This window comes from Chrysoperla carnea, chromosome 1 (assembly GCF_905475395.1).
Source record: "Chrysoperla carnea chromosome 1, inChrCarn1.1, whole genome shotgun sequence".
Classification (NCBI taxonomy): Eukaryota; Metazoa; Arthropoda; class Insecta; order Neuroptera; family Chrysopidae; genus Chrysoperla; species Chrysoperla carnea.
In genome coordinates, this window is record NC_058337.1 from 91053665 (window position 1) to 91079437 (window position 25773).

The 25773-nt window shown below is 29.0% G+C and overlaps 2 protein-coding genes across 2 annotated transcripts; one reads left to right on the plus strand and one right to left on the minus strand.

Moving 5' to 3' along the window:
- Positions 1-356: 356 nt before the first annotated feature.
- LOC123305436 (larval cuticle protein LCP-17-like) lies at positions 357-1875 on the minus strand. Its single transcript, XM_044887150.1, has 3 exons — positions 1794-1875; positions 1306-1592; positions 357-660 (listed from the first exon to the last, which is right to left on the minus strand). Exons 1-3 carry the CDS (start codon positions 1800-1802, stop codon positions 390-392), a joined length of 567 nt encoding a protein of 188 aa, XP_044743085.1. The 5' UTR covers positions 1803-1875; the 3' UTR covers positions 357-389.
- Positions 1876-21466: 19591 nt separating this feature from the next.
- On the plus strand, positions 21467-25188 carry LOC123296595 (phenoloxidase-activating factor 2-like). Its single transcript, XM_044878135.1, has 2 exons — positions 21467-21852; positions 24213-25188. Exons 1-2 carry the CDS (start codon positions 21548-21550, stop codon positions 25186-25188), a joined length of 1281 nt encoding a protein of 426 aa, XP_044734070.1. The 5' UTR covers positions 21467-21547.
- Positions 25189-25773: the final 585 nt, after the last annotated feature.

The window sequence follows — 25773 nt, forward strand, 5'->3', positions numbered from 1 at the left end:
TTTACGCAAAAAGTATATTAATTTTATTTTCCCTAATTCAATAGTTTTTCTGTCAATTTTCTAAGTAAAATCTTTTTTTATTATATGTGCAAAATATGAAAATAATCCAAATACCTAAAAAGTAAAAGTGAAAAAAATAATATCATAATTTTTTTAATATATTTTTTATTAAAAAAAATAAGAGCCGATAACTTAATTTCGATTCTTTCGTCGGAAAAATTTATTTACAACATAAAAACAAAGAAAAAATTTTTAAAACAAATATAAAAACAAAAAACTTTTAAATATTTTTGAAGAAAAAAAAAAACAACGAAATTTCACATTATTTCCAAAAAATTAAATTCGTAAAAATTATTTTTAATTTAAAAAAAAAATCGAATTAATTAAATTTAGTAGCGTCTTTGTGGTTGGAGTGGTTCTGGATGTGTACGAATCCATTCTAAAGCTCTTAAAATTGGTTCTGGAATTGGTGGAGGTTTTGGAATGTGATCACCTCTTGGTTGATAACCATTTTCATTAGCTTCATATTGTTCGACAATTGGAATACCTTCGGGTGAAACGTATTGGAATGCACCAACAATATCTAATGCATCTTCATCTTTGGAAATTTGACGAAGAGTTCCAGATGCTCCAGCTGAGATTCCATTTTCAGTTTCATAGCTGAAATAAAGTAACGGCATGTTTATTAATTACTTTTTTTACTTATTCCGATGAACGTGATATCTTTAGAACCTCCTAGTATCGAAAGTCCTAAGGAATAAAGCTAAAATTCTTAATTTCTACCTAATCGACTTTCAAACTTAGAAATCCGAAATTAGAAACTAATTTGTATCATAGAAAATCATAATTTACTAGTATTTTAAAATATACTGGTCTCAGAATATTGGTCCACATAAAATCACTTTCGAATAACAAATTTTTTCTCTCCTTTATTAAGTTTTTGCTGCAAAATTACTGTTAGCGTAAAGTTCAATTTAACAATCAACAAAGCCATAAAAGTTTTTTGTCTTATATCATGTACTTTTTTCCTGTAACAGACATTAAACCGTATCCACTCAAAAGGCGTTAACACACGATGCGATGGTCAAGTATTCGACGCTATTTTATCTAGTTAAAACACATTATAGTTTCATCATCGTAACAAATGACTGACTACTTTTAAATTTTAATTTAACAAAAATTTATAGAACTTTGCAATTTATTTCACTTTTGTTGAGACGAAGACGATTCTAATTGTCCCCCATGATACTTAGAAGTATACTCTTCTTTTTTTCGATGGATCAAAAATCATACAAATACGCTTACCTATATTGGAATGAATTTCCATCTGAGCTAATATCTTGAGTTTGTTTCAATATTCTTGCATTAGCTTCAGCACTACGATAAAGTGGTTGTTGAGGTTGGTAAATTGGTTGGACTGGTTGTGGCGGTAAAGTTGGTCGAGCTGTTACTGGCACAATTGGACGTGAATATGATGGACGTCTATATTGTGGTTGTAATCCAAATGGACGTGGTGTTGAAAATGGACTAAGTAAATTCGTGGATGGTCGTACTTGTGCATAGGCACAAGCCAGTAATGCAAATCCAATAACCTACAAATAAAATCAAAAAATAAAATATTTTGACATTACAAAACAGCATTTTGAAAATATATGGCTATTTAAACACATAAAATTGTGCAAGAAAGAATTTAAAACTTGATGGTATTTTGCATATGAAAGTATTTCAACAATCGTATTAATAAATCGACAACAGACTGGTTCTTCATTTTACATTTAGAGACCAAAACTTACCAATTTCATAATGATGATGTGTGTTATAAGATGAACCGATCTAAATCGAATCTTGATCAAATCAAATAAAATTTGCTTCTTATATATACTATGACCTCTACATTGTGTATTTAATTGGAAGATCTTCTTTCAATAAAATCAACATCCTACCACCCCATATCATCAAATTCATAATCTTGTACTTAGGATACCTTACCGATTTTATATATAAGACAAAAAAATACACCGTGACACATCACTTAAACTTCAATAATGACGAAAATTTAATAGTTAAGACGGCCATTTTATTAAATTAATTAAAATGGTATGTTACGTACTTCCAAACAATGTTACGAATTACTAATTAAGCCGCAATAATGCTTCACCTCTGAGAAGACCGCAACTATACCAAATAATGCATGATAATAATAAGATTCCTAAAAAGTAGTACACTTACGTCCAAATTTCAAATGTTTTAGAAAATAAATAGGTTTCCAAACTGTATATTATTATTTTAATAAAGTATTTGCAGTCTCGTATAATATATAGAATCTTATCATTGGATTTGTGATTTGTTGAATTACCAGGTACTCTTTTGTAAAAAATTCCAGGCTAAAGGGGGTCTTAGGCCTTTTCTGAAATTTTGATTTGGCAACCCTATTATTCAGCAAGCCTTTGGAGTCCTTCGGTGAAAAATTAAACTGTCAACACTCAATCAAATTTTTATTTAGGAGAATTTCTTTTAATTTTTTTATCAAAATTTTGATTTTTTGTATTGAGATAAGGCTAATTGACATTTGCACATAGTGCACATTTGCACTTTATATCAATGGGAAGTACGAAGTGAAAAGTAATGTTTAAACAAATGTATATTCTTATGAAACTTCAGAAAACTCTTCTATTTTCTAAGTTTTATTAAAATTTATTTATGCAAACTAATAAATTGCATTTATCAAATATTCATCATTCATATTTGATATGAATGATAATCCATAATCCGACAAATTCGATAGTCTGACACTGCCCTGCATAACGTTTGCCTGATTACCAGGAATTCTCTGTATATGTCTGTGTACATATTTATGCACAAAAAAATACACTCTTTCTCCATCAGGCTCATTTCAGTTTGAACGATCTATAATTTATTCCACTTAAGGACGTACATGCGCCAACGAAACTGCTAGAAAAATGAAAAAATATGATAATACAAAAGTTTAAATGATTTTTAATTAATTTCGTTATATTTAATAATTTAATTTAAAGTTTAAAAGGTGCGAAAAACAAGGCTATATATGGTACTAAATAGACAATATAAACAATATTTCTAAAAAATATCATCAATAACTACACTTGAAACTTTTACAAGTAATAATTATCATGTAAATTTTTAGAATTTCGCAAAATTTTCAATTTTCTGTTCGTTTAAATTTATTTAAAGTTTTCATACTATTTTCCTGTGTACGTATATACATAAAACAAGAAAAATTTCTAAAATTTAAAAATTCCCGATAAATTTTTTGGGTACCGAACCCTACACTTGCACTTAAAACGTATCTAAGAACACTCTCCATTAAATTACCATTTTCCTAAGATCCTTCTCCAAACTGAACCGATTTTGAGAATCATCGCCTATTTTCCAGTTTTTCCGCGTAAGAAACTCTAAATTGACACTTAGCTAGGAAAGATCCTTATTAAATTACCTTACAAACGAAATAAAAAAAATGCAAATTGGTTCATCCGTTCAGGCGGTACGATGCCACAGAGAGACATACAGACCGGCACACACCCTTTTTTTGTTCGGGGGTTAAAAACACGGTGACACTGCATAATGAACGTCCTTTCCCGAAGATATGTTTAATGTGATTATATATAAATGGTACACAATATTTTTTAATTAAATTAATTTTAATCAATTTTTCCATAAACGGTTATTTGCATGCAAGGCTAAACCATTATTTTGGTAATTAAATTAATTATCTAAGATCTAATTATCTAGATCTGGAACAAATTTATTAAAATTAATTTAATTAAAAATATCCATGAACACTTTTCCCACCAAAATTATGATAAGCGTTGTTATAAATCAATTAAATTTACCAAAAAGAAAAAAAAAATCTCATCTGGTGGGTGAAGATCGACCTTATACCATGTCTCAGACCACTACTCGTCCAAAAAATAAATAATTCTAAAAGTAACAGGATCTCCGAAAACAGCATAATTACATTTATCCACAAGTTATCCCAACATCAACAAAAAAAACATACACAAAATGATTAGTACAGCTCGATGTTCGCAGATGGGAAATAGATAGAAAAATAATATAATTTTTTTATTACCTGACTGTCTTTATTACCCCGTATTTTCCAAACGGCTCAATGGATTTCAACATTTTAGGTATCGTTATATTTGTCTCAAAAACCCAAATGTTCTTAGATAGGTGTTTGAGACAACAAAACAAAATGACGAATTTTCAGAGCGAAATAGACATAAAAAAAGAAAAAGAAAGTTATTTTTTTTAATTAGGAATTATAAATTGGTTTAAAAGTTTTAATATAGTATAATAATAACTTCTGGGACACTAAAAAGTCTTACTTAACGCAGCCGGTTTTTTTAAAATTATTTTTTTGTATGTGATATTTTCTTAATTTTCAGTAATAAAAACATTTGAGATTAATCATGTAAATGTAATATTTTATACATACTGAACCAATTTCTATTTAAACTGATCCCACACTTGTTATATATTTTTGATATCTAAAATATAGACAATTTTTTTGAATTTAATAACAATAAATTTACATCGTAATATCTATATTAAGAGTATTAATAAAATTGGTGGTCAGGTAATTGACAGATTAAATTAAACTAATCTGAAATTTTAATCAGATTAATGGGCAATATTTTGCAATTGTATTAACGATAATGCACTTTATACTTAATTATATTTAAATGTTCATTTATTCTTATTTATTGTTTCCGTTCAACTACAAGTTTTATGCAAAATATAAAACATACATAGCAAATTTGTTAAATGTTTATTATCCTGTCGTAGGTATTATTGATTAGTTTCTTATTGGTGAGGTTTCATTTTCGCAATAGATATGCATTTAGTTGTAAATTATTGATTAATTTGATTTGTAAATTCTTTGTTCATACCTATAAGTAGGAATAAAGCTTTTATTTGCAGGATCGCTGGTGTTAGATTAGAAGAAGTCGTCTTTGATATTTTTCAAGTTCAATATATTATAATTTAGACATGTATTACATTAAGAAAAAAATTCGTAGCGCAGGAGCTGCATTAGAAATGCGAATTTCCTCAAGGATTGAAAAGAATAACATATTTTTATTAAATCTAATATTGCATTTTTAATTTTTCAATAATTTTTATTTCGAAAACTAAGCGTTTAAACATCTAAATCGGACTTAAATTGCGAGCGGTAGAGAGGATACAGAGAAGGACACAGACACATACTTATTTACTGAATCGTCATTATAACGATGGACATTTTTACATCTATTAGGTAGGATCGATGAACATTTGAAGAAATTTTTCAAAATTCCATCATCAGTATAAAAGCAATAACTTCATTTCTTACGGAAATTCGCTTATAGGGTTATCAAAGTTTTAGAAATGGAATAGATTTCTTGATTCCATTTTACCGAAAATATTATGGTGTATTTTTTCCTGCAGCAGCATTCTGCGAACATGAATTTAAATGTTCATGTTGATCTAGAATTATTGTAATATATTTTTTACCACAAAAAATACTTCACCTTTTTGAAAATGTTTCGAAGAACTTTGAGGGTGGTACAAAAATCTTCTGCCTGCTTTTTGAAAGGCATAATTGTCTTTTTTAACATAAAAAATAACAATAAATTTTACCATTGAATGTTCGATCAAATGAAATATATTGTTAGCAATCGATATGTATTGCATCCCCCACACTCTCGCAGAAGTAGCACAATGTCGGAGGAACAAGAATGTGTAGGAGCAGCTTGTGATGCCTTGCCTGTCCTCGCTAATTTCACAAGACATCCAGATTAGTACAGGCGAGCTTCATCTCCATATTATTGTGATTATGGGTATAATTCATTCTCTATTGTGTTTGTGGCTTAAACATTGTTGCATTATTAAATCTTTCCTTCACGTTAAATACCTATTGGTATACTTTGCCTCTTTCATTTTAATAAATTCAACAATCAATTCATTCGTGTATGCTTTCATGCTTCCTTGTATCTTATATTGTCGAATTTTGCTTCTTGCAAGATTATTCAAATTTAATCCAAATTGATTTAATCGAAAGAAAGGATCGAAAAATCTTCCCACCAGTGATGTAATGATTCGCATATAAATCATTCATAAAGTCATGAATACATTATTAATGATGAATGGACCAGGAATTAGCTTAGGTGACTAAAATGAAAGGAGGCGCGCCTATTATGTAAAACTACCCAAAAGCAATGAAAAATATTATAAGTGAACAAAAATTTTCAAAAGAGAATGGTCTGATCTCATAATAATCTAAATTTTGATGACAATTTCAAGGATATTTAAAGATCGATCACTTAATAATTTTCAATTTTATAAACCAATATATTTGCTTAGCATGTGAATTATTTTCACAACTGTCTACTAGATTGATTATTTAAGCACAAATAAATTTAGATTCCTATATGAAACAAGTTTTCGAAACGTGTTTTTATATGTAGAAAAATTACTATTAAGGTATTAAAATATTTCTAGTTCCCATAATTAGACTAATTGACGTATTGTACCTAGGTACACATGTAGCTGGAAGATAGCATTAAAATTTAATCCGTTATCAGAATATGGCTTTAATTATACAAAGCGATTAAATATACCTATACCTTGGGTAACAATTTTCCTACAATGTCAAAAAAAAAGAGGTGTTTGACCGCTATGTGTATGTGTCTGTGTATTTGTCTGTCTGTGGCATCGTAGCGTCTGAACCGGTTTTAATTTTTTTGGTTTCTTTTGAAAGTTAATTTAACGGAGAGTGTTCTTAGCTATGTTTTGTGAGCTTAGGTTTCCGTTAACCGAAAAAAACTAAAAAATTGGTAATGATTTTCAAAATCGATTCGGTTTGGAAAAGGCATGACATATAAATAATTACTATGGAAATGAATGGTCAAATAAACCTGGTTCAATTCATTTCGAAATTGAAATGGTAAAATAATTGGGTAATTTGAATTAAAATATTTCCAAAAATTTGTCCCAAAAAATGATAGTTCCCTAAGTATCCTTTTCATCTCATCTGATGTCCTTCACCATCACTTTGACATTGATTTAAGAAGGAGTGGTATAAGTTTAAAGTGTTTATCTGTGCGTCTGTGTGTTTCTCAGTGGCATCGTTGCCAAAACGGTCGAACCGACTCGTTTGAGAACATTTTATAGCAAAGTTTTCAAAAATCGGTTTACAAGGAATAAATCGCATTTGACGGGGGTTTTTTAAATTTTGTAAATTTCACTTGTCGTAAAGTTTCAACTAACTGAAAAATAAAGTATTATACAAATTATCTAAATAATTTTGTTTTCACTTTTCCTTATAAAAATATTGATTAATTATGTATTAAATACTTCATGATTAACGAACTAAATTATGGCGGATAAAAATTGATTGATTAGTATGTATATCAAAAATATTTTTTAACTAGAAAATTTATTTACACCGCTATAAATCATTTATTAAAATTTATATACTTTGTCAAGCACACCAATTTAAGCAAAGTTGAAGGGAATATTGAAGGTCACTTTTATAACTTATTAACATTTTATAATTATAATGGAATGTTTATAATCTTCTTCTAAACATCATAATGGTAAAATATTTAGATATACTATTTATTAAATTTTATTAGAACACTCCTATATACAATTTATATTATATCCTGCGGAGATGTTATCTGTAAAAAAAAAAAACAACGAAGAAAAAATATGATGTGAAGAAAACGACATTCAAAACATTGAATCACAGAAAATTATTTAAAAAAATTGTTGTTATTTCCTATAAATGGTGTTTATGATGACGATTTTTGCATTTAAATGTATAGGAAATGAGAATTAAAAAATTTATTTTTGACAAATTTTATAACTAATTTTCTATTAAAAATTTAAATGTTTAATGTCATTCAAGTATTACTATAAATAAACTGAAATTAAATGCAACTGCGTATGCAATAATTTATTAAATCTAATTATTCTATTGCATTCCTGAAGGTGGTTTGCCTGGAATTTACGACTGATGTTTTCCCTAATAATGCTTACAATTATTTACATTAATCGATAACCTAAAACATAAAATGGTCTATATGAAGATGTAAATCACGTTAAAAATCATTAATATATCTTAAAATCTTATCTGCAGTAGAGTCTCGATATAATTAGATAATCTATACGTCCAGTAATCCGAAAACTTTTCGTCCATCTTTTTTAAATGCCTTTTTTTACTTATAGGTAATGAATTCTAAATTTCATAGTGATTTCTATCCAATATCTATGAACATTGTACCTGCTTTTAATAATACTGAGTTATTTTTTTAAAAAAATTCCAGTTTTTTTGTCAAAAACCGATTGTAATATGAAAAAACCATAAGATACTGGAAGAAGTAGCCGAAATGAATTTTTAACGAATCAAAAAGTTTTTTATTTAGTGTATATCTCTTATCGTCACCTCCACCAATCAGATTTCTTTATCGTAAATAGTACCGTATTATGATTGTGTTATCGGTTCTTATTACGTGCTTCACAAAGCACATTCAATCGAAAAGTTCCATTACAATCTTACTTATACACAAACATACGAGTAAAGCTAATAAAAGCATTTTAAAAATATACAAAATTACATCTTTTACAATTTCTTACATGTCAATTGTTGGTATGGACTAAAAGTTTGAATTTAGGACCTGAAAATTTGATGATCTTTGTAAATGATCTTCGATCAACTATAAAACTTTTATTTCCATTAGCAAACAATGATGTACAAAATGATTTAAGTTAAAGGTGAAAAAAAAGGTTTCTTCCTTTACTCAAAAACGATACTTTCGAAACGTACTCGATAGACTGAAGACGTTTTCAATAGCATACATTAAACATTTACATACAGATAATTTGTGTGTAAATGTCACTTATCACATTTTTTTCAAAAGTTGCAAGACCAATTACGATACTCATTTACTTAAGATTACTGTACCAATAATTAACACTGCATAGCATTAGCGGTTAATTCACTTCTCAATACAGAAAAGCCCCTACTAGGGGAAAGTGGTCTACAATGATCCCTCAGAATGATCTTTTATGATGAAATTCAAATATATCGTTACGGGTAAAATGATCCCCTTTATATAGGCTAAAATGATCCTTATTTTGTGTGTAAAATTATAATACATAAAATAATCTCCCATCATGTAACGGGTCTTGAATGTGTTGATTTAGATGAATTTACCAGTGATTTTTGTTTTCATACTAATCCTTGATGCAATGTTAAAGAACAGTTAATATTTTATGTGAACTGTTTGATAAAAAATGCAATGAGATCATTTTACCCACTATCCTTACAAGGTCGGTCAAAACGATCCCTTTTGAGAAATATTGAATAGTACTAAAAATTTCAAAACTAAACAACAGATCAAAAGAAATTTACATACCAATATTGTAACATTTGAATAAAGAACTCGAAAATATTTCGACGTTGTACATATGTCGAATAGTTTGGCTATAAATTACATTTTTCTTAGAGGGATCATTTTAGACCACCTTCCCCTACCTTCTTCAGAAAGCAACAAAAAAAGTACTTCAAAAATTAAAAAAAATTATTCTGAAATTTAATAATATACAAAATATTAATTTATGATCTAATGAAATAAATAAAAATATTTTCTAAAATTGAAAAGTGTAAGTAATGAATATTCTTCTATGGCATTTTGTTATGATTTACATAAAGATCAAATTAAAACAGCATCATGTAAGTAAGTTTAACGTGTAGGTATTTTTAATCTTACACATATATTGATGAGAAAAGGTAATGAAACGGTCAGTTTTGTAGGCACGACATCATATACCTAATCTAAACTGGCCTTGTTAACTTTTAATATTATATAAAATTTATAACTAATCACATTACTTTGTAACTAATTATATTCAAATACGGAATGGTTGTATACCAAATACTATAATAATGTAATACTATACACACAAGTATATAGCAGCTATAAATTTTAATAAACATATTTCACGCGGGAGGAGTTAATAAACAGGTAGTAGGTATAATTATTGCATCAATGCGACATTATTATACCAGTTTAATTTTATTGATGTGCATTGCAATATTTATTGCAATTTATTTAATGCCAGGATTTAGTAAAAAAAAAATGAATTTATATAATACATATTTATTGCACAATAATATTATTTACTGATTGATGTCGGCATTCGAATGAGTTCCCTTTAATCAAATTCCAAAAAAAACCTATCCATATTTTTTTATACAAAATTAATTTTAACTTCCCAGAAGAAGTTAATTTAATGGGGCGGATTTTAAAAATTTCCAATTTTACATATTTCCCGGTTTCAAGGTCGCAATATCCGAATAAAACCTTTTCAATGTCATGTCTGTGTGGGTGCGTGTGTACGTATGTGCGTATGTTCGAATGTTCGTTCGGATTCTTTCGCCTCGATTATCTCGCAAAACAGTTATGACATTAACACGTCACTGGAATTATTCGACGCGTAATCGCGTATATAAGAACTGAAAGCAGAATTAGCTTATTTGAGCCGTTTTTTAATAGTAATAAAAAAACTGGAAATAATAATAATAAACAGAATCTGAAGAGAGGAGATAATGATCGTTCCAGCATAAGCTGCAGTACATGTTCGAAGAATACTCTATAAAGACCTTTTTTTAATGTTTTTCCCCCTCTGGAAAGTTAGTCGTGTGGACTACAGGGGTCGCACTCACACGACTTCAGTACCACACCGACTATGTACTGCCAATTTATTGCATTTGTATTCCAAATTTGAAAAAAAGGCACAAGAACCTACTGAACGGTCGAATTCGTTCAAGTTATTCTTATGAAACTTAGCAAATTTATAACGGGCTTAGTAGATCCCAAAAAAACTTAATAATTCAGAAAAATTTCAAAATCAAGGACACATTGATAAAATTTTAACTTGATTTTCTTACGTATATATGTATATATACATACGGAATAATATACAAATAATCATAATGTTTGCCACCCGAAAATTCAATGATGAGAAATAACGAATCTTTATGTTTCTTTACGTAAGATCGTTAGCCACTTTGATGCTCAAGTCAAATAAGTTATTTTCATTTCGAGGATCCTCAGTACAAGAAAATTGACGCATTTTTATGGAAAAAATTAATATGGATTACTAATCGATGCACCTTAAGCAATTAAAATCTCTAATTAACAAAAATTGTTGTAATTTGAAGATGATATTCTGTCTGATTCCTCAATTAAATTAATGGTTGAACATTAGTTTTTGTTATCATAAAAACTAGTCAATTAAAATCGTATCAAAATTTAATTTTATTAATTGACATATGTGTAAAAAAAACTTTTGTAACAGTTTAAATTAGTGAACAGGTTTTTGTTGTGGGAAGTGAAAATATACAAATTTGTGTGTCTTTTATTATCGCAACATCTTCTAATGACAAAATTTTTTTTCAAAGTATGTAATATGATAATTATAATATTATTAATACCAATACACAATACTAAAATTTATGATTATGCAAGTTTTAATCATATCCATAAAAATCTTATTATCTTATATAATACAACATCTGGTGTGCATGTCACACAACCTCTATATACGATAAAGTGCGGTTGGAGTTTCAAAGAAATGAAAATGATAATAACCTTGGGAACGCCGCTGCCGCAGAAACTCTTTCTATATGGTTATGAATTTGAAAAGTCGTTCAGAAATTGTCGTTCAGAAATTTTTCGTATTTTTAAATTTTCCAGTTTTTAGTGTTTTTTTGTATACATTAAACCTGAAACATATCGGCACTCAAATAATTTCCTTGCCTTAACTCCATTTATTTCTCAACTATTGCTAAAATTGTTTCTTTCGTGAAAAGAAACCAAAATTTCAAAAACAAAAAGAAATTCAAAACATTCCTAGAACCATGAAACTGTATACAGAGGTATTAACATTATCAAATTCAATTATCATATTATCTTCTTCTTTTTTAAGCCTAATTTGGTAATCAATTACACCTGCCTGAATATAAATTAGAGAATCATGTTACCTACATTTATGTATTTGGAATAGTGGAATAGAAACAGTTTTGTCTAGTATTTGAAAGATTACACCAATCCCCACCTTTTATTAGTATCGTTCTGCAAATCTATTAATCTATAAATAAACTCACTTTTTAACACACACAAAAAAGTATTTAGTAGTTTTAATTTGCGGTTGGAAAACAAACACTAGTTCATAATTATACGAAATAATCAAGATTTATTTATCATTCCAAATCCCAAAAAAAGAAGGATTACAATCGATTTTGGGAAAAGAAAACAGTATTAACGCGAAAAACGTTAGTCCTCATGACTAAACAAGATAGCAACTGTCCTCTATCTTATTCTATGAAAATTTAATGCTTTTAGCTGCTTTTCGGGTGATAGATACGTATAATTCGCTATAAGTGCATACTGCATAGTTTTTAAGGACTATGGTAAACAACTTACCTCACTTCTACCCTAGTTAGATTGGATCCCAAAGCCGCCTGTATTACTAGTTCAGTTGGTTTTGCTGGCTGAGAGCAATTATTTTGACCGCATATAATTAAAGGGAATGGTTATTATAAGCCTTGATGAGTATTGGTATCTATACAATGGTATCCTAAAATCCCATTTTAAAATTTTAGGATACCACTGTATTCTTCAAAATTCTAAGTTTATAGAATTTAGGATTTAAAAAAAATAAAAATTATAATTTTCTTTCGACAATTTTTCCAGATTTCTAAAAATCACATGGTTTAAAAAGTTAGAGAGAGAAGGGCAAAATTTTTTTGGAGTTTCAAAAATTATAAAGATTGTAATATTTTTTAAATTTAACTTTCGTAACAAAAGCGGACATAGCGAAATTAAAAGAGTTACGAAACTGTGATGGGAAAAACCAAATACTAAGGATTCAATATTAGCGGTATTGCTAATCGAGTAATATTCCTTTATAGTGAGTCGCGTATTTACTTAAATTAGAATAACATAATGAATGTGGAAATTAGGTCTAAAGGATAACTTCAACCATAACTGCTAAAATCAAAAAATCAAACTGCTAAAAGGTAGATTGGTTGATTATAAAAATTGAATAAGTTGAAAATAATTTATTTTATAAATCTTGATTTAATGTTTTATTCGACTTTTATGAGTAAAAGTATATTTATAATTTTTATTATTCATGCACTTTAAATAATGAAAATAAAAATGATTTTTAATAAATCTGACACACCGTATCTAATAAATTAATTAAAATTAATTTGTAATTAATTTTGTTTTTATTAAATAAATTATTGCGACAATATATCTATTAATAAAATTCATTTTAAAAATTAATTTAAAAAATCTTCTAAATGTTATTTTACAAATCATATAAATAAGAATTAATATTAAATTTCACTTCCATTATACAAGTATTAATTAACATAAACAAAATTGTATAAAAATTAAGATGTTGATAACAACTTGTATACTCAATTAATAATTTATTTATACATTAGTGTAAATTGTCTGAAAATCTGTTGGAAGGTGTTCTTAATATTAGTACCTACATTTTATAAGCCGGAAACCATACCATCAAATGTGGAAAAGTGGTGGAACAGCTCCGATTTTCAAAAATTGTTTGTGTACGTGTTCCTTAAACCTTCATTAACATTCAGCCGCAAAAACCTGGGCATTACAAAGAAAATTAGTGTAGTTTTCCCTTCCACAAAGCACTCCGAATAGTAAGAGTGAAAACAAATAAAAATTTCACCTCGAAACTCGTCTCCCGAGGGATTTTGAAGTCGCTGATCTTGAATTCAAGGTTAAAAACGAACTGAATATGGTTGAAACCCCATAAACTACCCTTGAAAGTGATAGAGGTAAAAAAAAAATTAAATTTAAAATTTTTCTTCGGATATCGTCTATCGGGGATTTTTGCAGCCGCATTAAAACTACCCTTAGTAGTGTCAATGATAAAAAATTTAGAAAATTCTGAATTTAACCTCAGAAATTGTCTCTCTGTGGTTTTCAGAGTCGCTTATCATGAATTTGAGACCAAATAGCACACCAAATGATAGAAACATATACATAGAGTAAAATATCCCAACGAATCATTCTCAAAAATAGAGAACACCCCAGTCAAAAAAATGAAGAGATGGATTAACCTCAAAACTATAATCTCATGTATTCCCCATTTGCTTTTCTCGAAAAACATAAGTTGATTTTTTTTTCTTTGAAAAAAATGTTTTAAGAACTACCTTCCGAAAAATTTTCTGCCAATTTGACCTAAAGCCGTTTCCCATAAGAATTTTACAGTCTCCCTTGAACACTCTACAGTGGTGTATGCTTGTGAGCAAAACGACCTGTGACACTCAAGCACAAAGCAAAACTTCTTGATTATTTCTTTGGTGTCTACAGGAAGGAACGTCAAGTTGGAATTATGGGGATCAAGAGAGCAAGGAGGTATATTGTATGCTTTTTTATGTAAATGTTGGAATTGTCATAAATTAATATTCAAAACCCATGGAAAAAAGACATTGTGTTGGAAACGTGTCTTTAACTTATAATTTCTTCTTTGACTCACAGTCGTAAAATTTCAAAATTTATAAATGTTAGATGTATAGTAATTCTAGATCGTATCTCCTTAGAATAATGTAAGAGTTGGTAAGTTTTAATATATCTTCCTTGACTTGAACTATCTATAGCGCCCCAAATCAATAGCTAGATTGCGGTCGTAGCGCCCCTCGTTGGAAATAAACTTCCTTACGAAGCTGTACAGAAACAAATGTAAACCTTAAATAAATAGATATACACAACCTATTCAATCTGTAGTGCCAAGCAGACACGGTTCCAAGACGCACATAATTATAGTACCTACACGAATTTTGCTATTTTTGTACTATTTACATCCAAAACTAGTAATACATACGTATCCATAACTAGTTTTGGATATAAGTAAATAGAACAAAAATGCAAAATTTGTTTACTATAATAAATAAAAATAAAACAAAGTAGGATAACATATCGTGGTTACCATGGATATGGATGGCACACACACAAAGCATATCTCATTTTGTTACGTGACCGTTTTTGCCATTTTTTTCACCATGTAAAGCCGCGTTAAGGAACTTCGTTTCCAAACTTTTTACAATAGACAACGGACAAAATAATTAATTGGCAAATCATCATTGTATTGTACCTTATTAATAATACCAATAATAAGTCATAGATACCTAATTATCATTGGTTAATGAATGTAAGTCGTGTGATGTACATTAATAAAGTAACTTGTTTAATATTAATGTCTATTAAGAATATACAAAACATGTAATTAATTTAATAAAACCCATAAAACGCATAGATATTATTATTATTAAGTATTCTAAATAAATAATAAAAATTATAACGGATTGTTCTCACAGTTCTAAATGGACGACCTTTTACATAAATTATTTGTTTGTTCTAATAGACTATATGTGTTCATGTATTATTTAAAATAAATAATAAAATAATCAAGTGGGCACACAACCTAAAGTATACTGAAGATCCTTTATGAAAACTTCAGATGACCTATATGAAGTTGGTTAAGGCGTAACCAATTCCGTCTGCGGTAGGTATGCATAGGGTAACGGGTTCGATTCCCGTCGTCGTAACAAAATAATTTAATAAGGCTTTTCATTTTAAAATCACGATTCACATTTGTTTCGTACTAAATGATTTATAACCAATGTGATAAAATGAATAACAAATATCTTCTATCTTAGTCCTACTTATTACTGTCAGTACGAAAAAATAAACTCTGCACTTGCGCTTATGACATGATGAAAAGGCCTATTAATAGTTGTGATCGGCTGGTGTAGTGCATGGTATATGCATGAAGGAGGTGCACAAATGAAATCATCAGAGGTAAGGTGGTAAAACACATACATGGTATCACAATCGGCTCTAAAATCTATGTGTGTCCTTCATGGACAGCCAATATAACCTAGCCTATATGAAGTTGAATAAATTTTACAGAACGTTTAAGTATGACGTAGTATTTATAATCAGGCAAGAAATTCATTTTAGCACTGGTGTATTAGCTGTTGATTGAATAGTGTATCAATATAATCGGATTAATTAGTTTAAAATTTTTAATCTTTTCAAGGTCTAAAATAAGGTATAATTTTAATTAATTCACAAACTTCGTCTTCTTATCATAGTACTACCAGCCAACTATGAAAAACCAACAAAATGGGTTCCCATTCGACATTCGATTTCATGTTATGATCGCCTAAATATTACGGTGCCCTATAATTATTTGCGGAAACGAAGCACAGCAGTTCGAAAATTTTGAAAAGTAAGACGGATTTGAATGCGGTATTGTGCATTTGATTTGTTAGAGCGCCAGGAAATTTTGTGACCTAAATTGATTTATAAGAAATTAAAAATATGCAATTTGCATTTTATAATTGCATTTTAAATTGACTGTAAATAGGTACTAATTTCACAATTCGATTAATAATGATGAAAATGATTCCAAGCATTTTTAGGGTCCCTGGACACGAGTATCGCGTCCGAATTGGTTTCCGAGGTACCTGAAGTCCAGGGTGAACTTTGGTCGTTTTTAGTGGTTCGTTTCCGGGCCTACATAGGCTATATGCGAATCTAAATTTTATTAAACAAGGGAAAATAACAATTGAATTACTTTACATTAAGTATCACTGTATCAGTGTGAGAAAGAAGTTATTATGGAATTAGAAAGCTCAGCCAAGCCTTTATAATTATTGTCTGATATTTCAAGCGTAATTAACAATCAAACACATAGGTATTACTTCGAACATGACTCAAATTTACTTTGTTGGAAATTAAGGACCAAACTAGGATGTTCTAATTTACCTACAGATCAAACCACAAGCATCTGAGGAATTAGGATGTTCAATAATAATTTTAATATGTGGAATATGTATAATAAGTGTGTTGCTAGCCTTGAAAAATTATTAAAAAATAATTTTTTTTTATAAAAAGACGAATATCTATTATGTTATTTTCTTTTATAAGTGATTCAAGAAAACCCGTTCATGGGAAATTCTGAAAGCTAATTTCTATTAATTAAAACACTTTTATAATGATTATAAAATTTCTTTTAATAAATTATCAAGGACTAGAGTGTAGTTAGGCTATACTATAGGTTGACTTTTTTTAATGATAAATTATATTCAATAAAATATTAAGCCGGATATTGTCATTTTTCAAATGTGAGTCTGTCCACAAAAATTTAATAGGTTTTAAAAAATAATGAAGAAAAGAAAAACTAGAATCAACGTTTACCGATTGAATTGAATCGTTTGTTTTTGTCACATAAATAAAATGATATTCCTAAATAATACTATACAATGTTTGACCCTAATTTGCGCCCTCAAGGGTAAATAGTGATGTTTTCGAATAAATGTTTCAATTATAAGTTGTTTATTTTTTTATAAAGAACATTTCTTACATTTAAACTACCTCTATCGGTTTACAAGATGGGCCCTACGGATTCAAGATCCAATTGACTAATGTTGCTCGCGAACTCGACCTCATTTTTTACGCCCTGAGTACGCTGTAAAAATTTCAACCTGATATCTTTTTTCGTTTTTGAGCTATCGTATTGTCAGACGGACAGGCAGACAGAGGAATAATAAAAATCATACTATCATTGAAAGTGTTTTGTTTATGCGCTCTACTGGAACTATGAAATCATCAAATTTAAGATTTAATATGAAAGTGGGTCCTAGAATGGACCCCTTCGAGCATACAGTCATCACAAATTTTAGCACCTTTTGGATTTTTTTTCGAATCTCTTGAGTTTCGAAAAATGTTCCGAACAATAATTATGGGCATTTTTATGAAAAACATTTTTGTTATTTAAAGTTTATCTCCAACAGTTTTCGAACAATTTGCTCTCTCCCACTCTCCCAAACAGTACACCATAATATTTAAATAAAATAAACAACTTTTGTTTGAACCATTTTTACCCGTGAGAGCGAAAATATCTTCAAAAGTGTTTCAAGCCCAATTCTTGCATTGTATATCTCCAAGAGATGAGTAATTTTAATCAACTGTCTGAACAATCCTACTCAATTTCAGAAATTTGGCTATCAGCATTATTAACGTAAGCATGCGAAGTTTGCAAATCAAGTGCGTAGCTCAACCTGGGCAATCGCAAACGCGTTAAAATGCGTTATCACACGTATATCGTACAAAACTTTATCTACGTCTTTAAAATGTAAAAAAATAAACGGTAATTATAATAATTTGGAGTTATTGAGAAAACTAGAACAGTAAAAAAGGTACTGTAGTAGGTAACTTGTTATAATTCGACAGTAATTTGGCTAATTTGGTTGATTGAAAATGAATGTTTCAATGAAAATGCGTGCGGCTATAAACTATTTACCCACACAAAATTGGTGGGCTAAGTAGTTCTTTTCTCACGGGGGTAGATAAAAGTTTATTAACATATGCAAATATCTGCAATTATTATTTTTAGTCTTTATCATTTAAAACGTATACCTAATAAACAAAGATTATAGTGTGTTGGCTACCTAGCGCTCAAACCAATGAGTGTCAGTCATATAATTTCATATGAAAATGTTTAAAATTAAATTACTACAAATATATTAACATATATAATTAATTAAAAAAATATAAAAATTAATAATTATATATTATTATATTAATTTTAAATTTTATGTTTCAAAATTAGATGTATTAGAGGGCTTTGGCATCTTCCAACAGTATCTTCTTTAGAACATAGGTTCAATTCAAGAAGCGTGTCGTTGTGTACGCAGAGTTATTAATTTATTATTTAAAAAATATGTAATAAAAATGATTAGTCATTATTAACCTCATATATTTTGAAGAAAAAAACATGTTTTCTTAATGTTTTATTTACCATTTTTATTAAATTGTGATTTCAAGGAAAATGTAAATAATGATTGAAATCTTATAACTTTTTGAGCCTAATTTAATCAATCAAATGTTAGATATAAACAAATGAAAACAAACAATTGACTGAGTTAATAGTTGAAATAGCATTTATAGTGTTGCTCTGTCTCATTACACATACATACATGCCACACACATATAACTGATATACCCATATAATACATTCTACACAATTTGCGCATAATTTGCGCTCTGACGGGTAAACAGTGATGTTTACGAAAAAATGTTTCAAACAAAAGTTGTTTAATTTTTTATAAGGAAAATTTCATACATTTAAACTTTTGTTCAATCTGTAACGGTTTACAAGGTGGGTCCTACGGACCCAATACTCAATTGACCTATATAGCTCATTTACGGACTTGACTCACTTTTTACGTCCTCAGACAGACGGACAACCGGAATTGGATTAATTACGTGATTTTATGAACACATATACCAAAATTTTGTTCACAGCATCAATATTTTTAAGCGTTACAAACTTGGGACTAAACTTAGTATACCTTGGTATATTTCATATACATGGTATAACAATACAAAAACATACACATGCAAATGACTTCTTTTTAGCTATTCCCTCCAATTTTAGTCCCAACTTCCAGTTTAAAGAAAGATAATGACCTCTGTATACAAAATAATCTGACTGAAAAAAATTGCAGGATGCTTGCGAATTAGGAAACCCTAGTTGTTGTAGTAAAATAAAAAAGTTGCTAAATAAAAAAATCTTTGATATTCCCTTATCCAAAGAACGCGTGTTTTAACCGAAGAATGCATAGGTATATATTCAATTTTAAACAAAAAACTTTACCAGAATTTTAAACAACTGTATCTCTACGAAAAATCGTCGTAATTGGAACCTCAATAACTCATTTGTAAACTTATACTTTCCAGTTTTGGAATATGTAGCTCACAAATTTTTTGCCATTAATTAGCACGTAAAATTTAAATAATTTCCCGTATTTATTTAGATAAGATCACCAATTAATTGTCCCTGAGTAAAATTAAAAGTTTCCTAAATCCGTAAAATGAATTCGTTTTTGTAATAAAATTTGAATTTTTTATAAAAATATTTAAAAATAAGTTTCAGTAAATAATTTTAAAAAATTCAATAAAAATAATCAGATCTTTTTATGTCAATACAACAGGCAATTATTATCATCATAAATTGGGCACTAAATTTTACTTTTTAAGTACAGCTAGGGTGAAGCTAAAAAGTGTGCTATTGTGGAAAAGCTCTAAAAAGATATCCCAGCAATTTTCCATACTCTAGCATTGCGTCTACGCTGTGAATGCGTTTCATCAAAACAATTTTGGAACACTGAAAGAGTGGATGTTGAGAATGTCGCGGCATGTGATAAATAACTATACGACCAACCTGCAACACTCTGTACTCCTAGGCAGGAGTCATCTTATAGAAATTAACAACATTTACTAAAGTAAATGAATCAGCTTAAAAGCACAACTAACTTTCTTCAATATTTAATTGTCTAAAATGCGTCTTTAGGTAGTTTAAAGTGGTAGAAAGATAATATTAGAAAAATGATTGTATTTGATGAAATTTGATAACTCTGTGGATGGGATAATTTTGATCCAAAAAGTATAAAAATCAGGTTAATTTAATGATTGAAGCCAGAGTTCCTGAGATATTGCAATATTTGGGTCGATTTTAGTCCGTATCTCAAAAACAATTCGACCAGTCATCAAATGCACCCGATTTTCGTTCTTTTTGGGTCAAAATTACCTTATATACTGAGTTTTATCGAAATTGGAGATACCAAAAATTTCTCGATATATTACAATTTTTTTAAGGGGTACCTCTTTGAAAAAAATCGAGAAAAAATTTTGGTTACGAATATTTTCTTACGAACACTGGCGGTAGTTTATTAAGCAAAGCGACCATCCGTTAATTTTCTACAAAAATATGTATGGCTCATTTTATGACATTTATTAATTAACAAATTATAAAATAATGCAAAAAAAAAATGTTCCTCGCTTTTTCAAATTCAAGCATTCAATTTCCTACAAAAATATGTATTAAGATTGCTGTACGTTCAATTAATGACAAGACACGAATTTGTTTATATGAAATAAAAATGGAAAACTTTGATAAGGAAGACCTTCCTATTAACATTAAGAGCTCATATTTGGAGATAGTTTTCTAGAGTTGCACTCAGAAACCAATTTTTCGACATCGGAACAAAAAAAAAGTAGATATTTCGACCCACCCTAGTGTAGATGCACGTACCTGAATGTAATACTAGCGGCGCTAGGATTACAACTTATTACAGCATATTAAATAGCTTAGCATTCAGGTATTTTAATGCCCAGATACAAATCTGAAAGTTATGGACTTAACAAACATATTTTTGTTGTTCGAATAACAGAATTACATAAGTCATTAAATAATATTTAACAAAAGTTTTTGTTAAACATTATTTTTCAGTCACTTGCAAAAAGGAGTACTTATCTCGATTCTATGTGTTAATTAATTACTCGTGGAATATTGTTTAGAAATTAAATTTAATCACCACCAGTGCAATATTTAAAAATAATTTACAAAAATGAAATTATCAAGATTTTTATCACTAATAATACTATGCAATAATTTATTTAAATTTGTAATAAATAAGGGTATTTTTAAGGAGGATGATCACCTTGAAGATGATAATGGCGACAATAATCAATTAATGCATAGTAGTCAACGATTTTTAAATGGGAATTTAATTAATGATCGTAATTTAATATTAAGTATACGAAAACCAACAAAAAATGATGACCCATCACAAAAGAATTGTGATTGTGTGCCATATTATTTATGTTTAAATAATTCAATTATAACAGATGGGGAAGGATTAATTGATATTCGGTAAGTTAACCTTATATATTAATCGTTGAATGTTAACATTTTTCAGCAAGGTTGATAAGAACGGGTAACGCAAATTACTTGATATACTTAAAATAGCCTTATGAAATTCTTATGTTTTCTTATTAGCCATAATAGAGGGAGACTTTATCAGAAAAAATGGAATGACAAAATAAGTCCACCCTTTTGGCCACTGAAAATAGAGATAATTCTTAATGAACAATGAGAAGTTTTATCAGGTCGTAGGTGTTGCATTTTCGCAAGGGCATACGATTTCATGTTCATAATTGTTAAGATTGATTCAGTCAAGACCTCGAACAAATTAGATGTAATTTGCATTTCGGTCAAACTTTTTCGGTCAAATTATGGGAAATGATAGTTGAAGTCATTCTACAGAAGAGTTCTCGTAGTCACAAGTCATGAAAATGACAGGATTTCATGTTATAGCTAAATTAAAGTTGGAAAATGTACTCATTTGTATAACATATGCCTATGTGTGTATAGGCAAATACGTATACAGATATGTATAACTATATGCATATGTATGTTTTTTAATGTAAGAGTGCTGTTTTTTTATTCTTGTTTTTTTGAAGAATATGATACGAAATTCAAAGAAGAAGCAGTGTTAAATGTTCAGTGAATCAATAATATGAAGTGTTAGGATCAATATTTTCAGCTACATATCGTATACGATTTTTTACAATTAAATTACAATAATTTTTTTATACAAATGAGTACATTTTCCAACTTTAATTTAGCGATATCTTGAAATCCTGTCATTTTCATGACTTAAGACCAAGTGAATTTTTATTCAGAATGACTAAAACTATCTAATTTGTAAAATTTTTACCGAAATGCAGATTACATCTAATTTGTGCGAGGTCTAATCATACATAAAAAAGAGTGAACCTTGCATCAAATCAGGTATTTTTGTTTTTTGATATATTGTTTGCAATGCAGAGGCAATAGTTAAACCCAAGATTTCTACCTCGTCAAACTACCGAATCATGCCAAAAAATAAGAAAAACCTCGAAAATTTTTATCTTATTTCAGTTTTTGCCGATTTTGACCCGGAAAACCTAGTTTTTATTGTGGTATTCATTTTTAAAGCAGGGTAAATTTGTAACAATTTGAGATAAGACCGGCTTTTATGGGACCGATAGTTTCGGAGATACAACTTTTCAACGATCTTACGCAAATTTTCATCTTGTTAACCGTTAGAGATAGAACAAAAGTTTAAATTTAAAAAATGTTTCTTATATACAAAATTAAAAACTTTGGTTTGGAACATATTTCATAAACATCACTAGTTTTCGAAAAATTATTTTCCAGAATGTTTCACTAGACCACTAGTTGGAGCTACCTGCAAACTTTCAACTTTCTATCTTTTATAGTGTTGGAGAAAATGGACACCAAAATTTTGTCCTAATTTGTGCCTTCACGAGTAAACAGTGATGTTTATGAAATAATGTTTCAAACAATAGTTGTTTATTTTTTTAAAAGGAACATTTTTTATATTTGAACTGTTGCTCTATCTCTAACGGTATACAAGATGAAATTTTGCAAAAATCGTAAACCTAACTTGAAAAAAAGTGAAAAGAAACAATTGACTGAGTTAATTGTTGAAATACCATGCATAGTCACTGTTGATTTCTTTATCACATAACACATACAAAAATGTATAGACAGTGTTGATGCGCAATCGTTTGTTTTTTTGACGTCACATAAATAACCCTCGTGGGTAAAAAGTGATGTTTACAAAAAAATGTTTCAAACAAAAGTTTTTTATTTTTTTTATAAGGAACATTTTTTACACTTAAACTTTTGTTCTATCTCTAACGGTTTACAAGATGGGTCCTACGGACCCAAGACCCAATTGACCTATGATGCTCATTTACGAACTTGACCTCACTTTTTACGACTTGAGTACGCTGTAAAAATTTCAGCTCGATATCTTTTTTCGTTTTTGAGTTATCGTGTCCACAGACGGACGGACAACCGGAAATGGACTAATTAGGTGATTTTATGAACAGCTATGACAAAATTTTTTTCCTAGCATCATTATTTTTAAGCGTTACAAACTTGGGACTAAACTTAATATACTATGTATATTTCATATATGCATGGTATAAAAAGACAAATGTTGGAAAGCTGAATATCTAAAATATTCAAGTAATTCGCCATGTTGTTATATATTTCGCCTTTTTTGATATTTATCTGATTCTCAAATGTACTATATTTTCAATAAAAATTGTAAATTTTTATTACATATTCTTTCAGTTTCAGAAAATAAATTTTTGCTAATATATAGCTTGGCTTTACTTTTTCACAACAAATGAATAAAATTAATTTTTAATTTTCAGGATGCAAGATGGACCATGCACAAGTTACTTAGACTTTTGCTGTAAAACAGAAAATAAAATTCCAATTCAAACAAATAAAATCGATTTTCCATTGAAAAAATCGGTAGGATGTGGAATTCGCAACCCAGAAGGTGTTGGATTTCGAATTACTGGCGATAAAAACAATGAATCACAGTATGGTGAATTTCCATGGATGGTAGCAATTTTATACGAAGAACCTTATGAAAACAATGACAATAATGATGTAATTCCACAATCCAGAATAAATATTTATCAATGCGGTGGTTCGCTAATACATCCCAGAGTTGTAATAACAGCAGCACATTGTGTAAGCGACAAAAAGAAACAGAAATCGTTAAAAATACGAGCTGGGGAATGGGATACACAGACCAAAAGTGAACAGTATCCACATCAAGACCGTGACGTTGAAAAAGTAATCATTCACGAGTTATACTATGATCGGGCACTTTTTAACGACATCGCTCTGTTAATCTTAAAATCACCAGTTAATATAGCAGAAAATGTAGACGTAGCATGTTTACCAGAACAGGCAATGATTACACCAGAAGGTACTCGATGTATTGCAAGTGGTTGGGGTAAAAATGTGTTCGGTCAAAAGGGACAGTACCAAGTGATATTGAAAAAAATTGAGTTACCGATTGTAGGGGATTTAGCTTGTACACAATCGTTGCAGAAAACGAGATTAGGTAATCGTTTTCAATTGCATCCAAGTTTTATTTGCGCTGGTGGTGAAGCAGGACGAGATACGTGTAAAGGTGATGGAGGTAGTCCCTTAGTTTGCCCCATAAGTGGTATACCCAATCGGTATTATCAAGCTGGAATTGTTGCATGGGGTATTGGATGCGGAGAACAACAAACTCCTGGTGTGTATGTTAATGTTGCCTTATTTCGTGATTGGATTGATTTACAATTAAAAAATAATAAAATCAACACTGACACATATAGTTTTAGTTGAAAATTGTTTTAAATTAATTGACAAGTTTTAGTAAATGTTATGTTTTCTATTTTAAATAAATATATAATGTTGATTTGATATTTTGTCTTATTATTCTTTTTAAATAACTCCCGATCAAGTACATTTGACTTATTTTGATTCAATCTAGCAGGTGTGTATAGACTGTCAATGGAAGCAAAATAATACACTTTTTAATTTCTGAAAAAGTTCAATGAAAGCTCCATTGAAATTCAAAAAGGAAATTAATAAACATATCTATAAATCCTGTTTTGCTTAACTTTTCTTTTTCTTACAAAAGTTTTGCATAATTTATAAGATGATCATTGTAAAAGCATGATAATTTTAAATCATTTCAAACCATAGTGAACACTTTTTTGAACAAATTTTGATACAAGATGGCTTATTGGCGATTTTTGTTGTAGCAATTACACCAAACACGATGGTGGTATTGAAAACCTTGTAAACCACCGACTTTTTTGTTTAAAAAAACGTGTTTTTTTTCTGTGTTTAACCAATTTTATATCGTTGGCCAAAACATTGAATTTTGTTCAAAGAATTGACAATTTTAATTGAGCTTACTTGTTT

What these genes read in the sequence shown, in the direction of transcription:
- LOC123305436 (XM_044887150.1), bottom strand. An exon ending in GGAAATTCATTCCAATATAG is followed by an intron (nt 661 to 1,305) that starts GTAAGCGTATTT and finishes ACTTTATTTCAG; the next exon opens with CTATGAAACTGAAAATGGAA.
- LOC123296595 (XM_044878135.1), top strand. Translation starts at nt 21,548, where the DNA reads ATGAAATTATCAAGATTTTTATCACTAATAATACTATGCAATAATTTA. An exon ending in GAAGGATTAATTGATATTCG is followed by an intron (nt 21,853 to 24,212) that starts GTAAGTTAACCT and finishes TTTAATTTTCAG; the next exon opens with GATGCAAGATGGACCATGCA.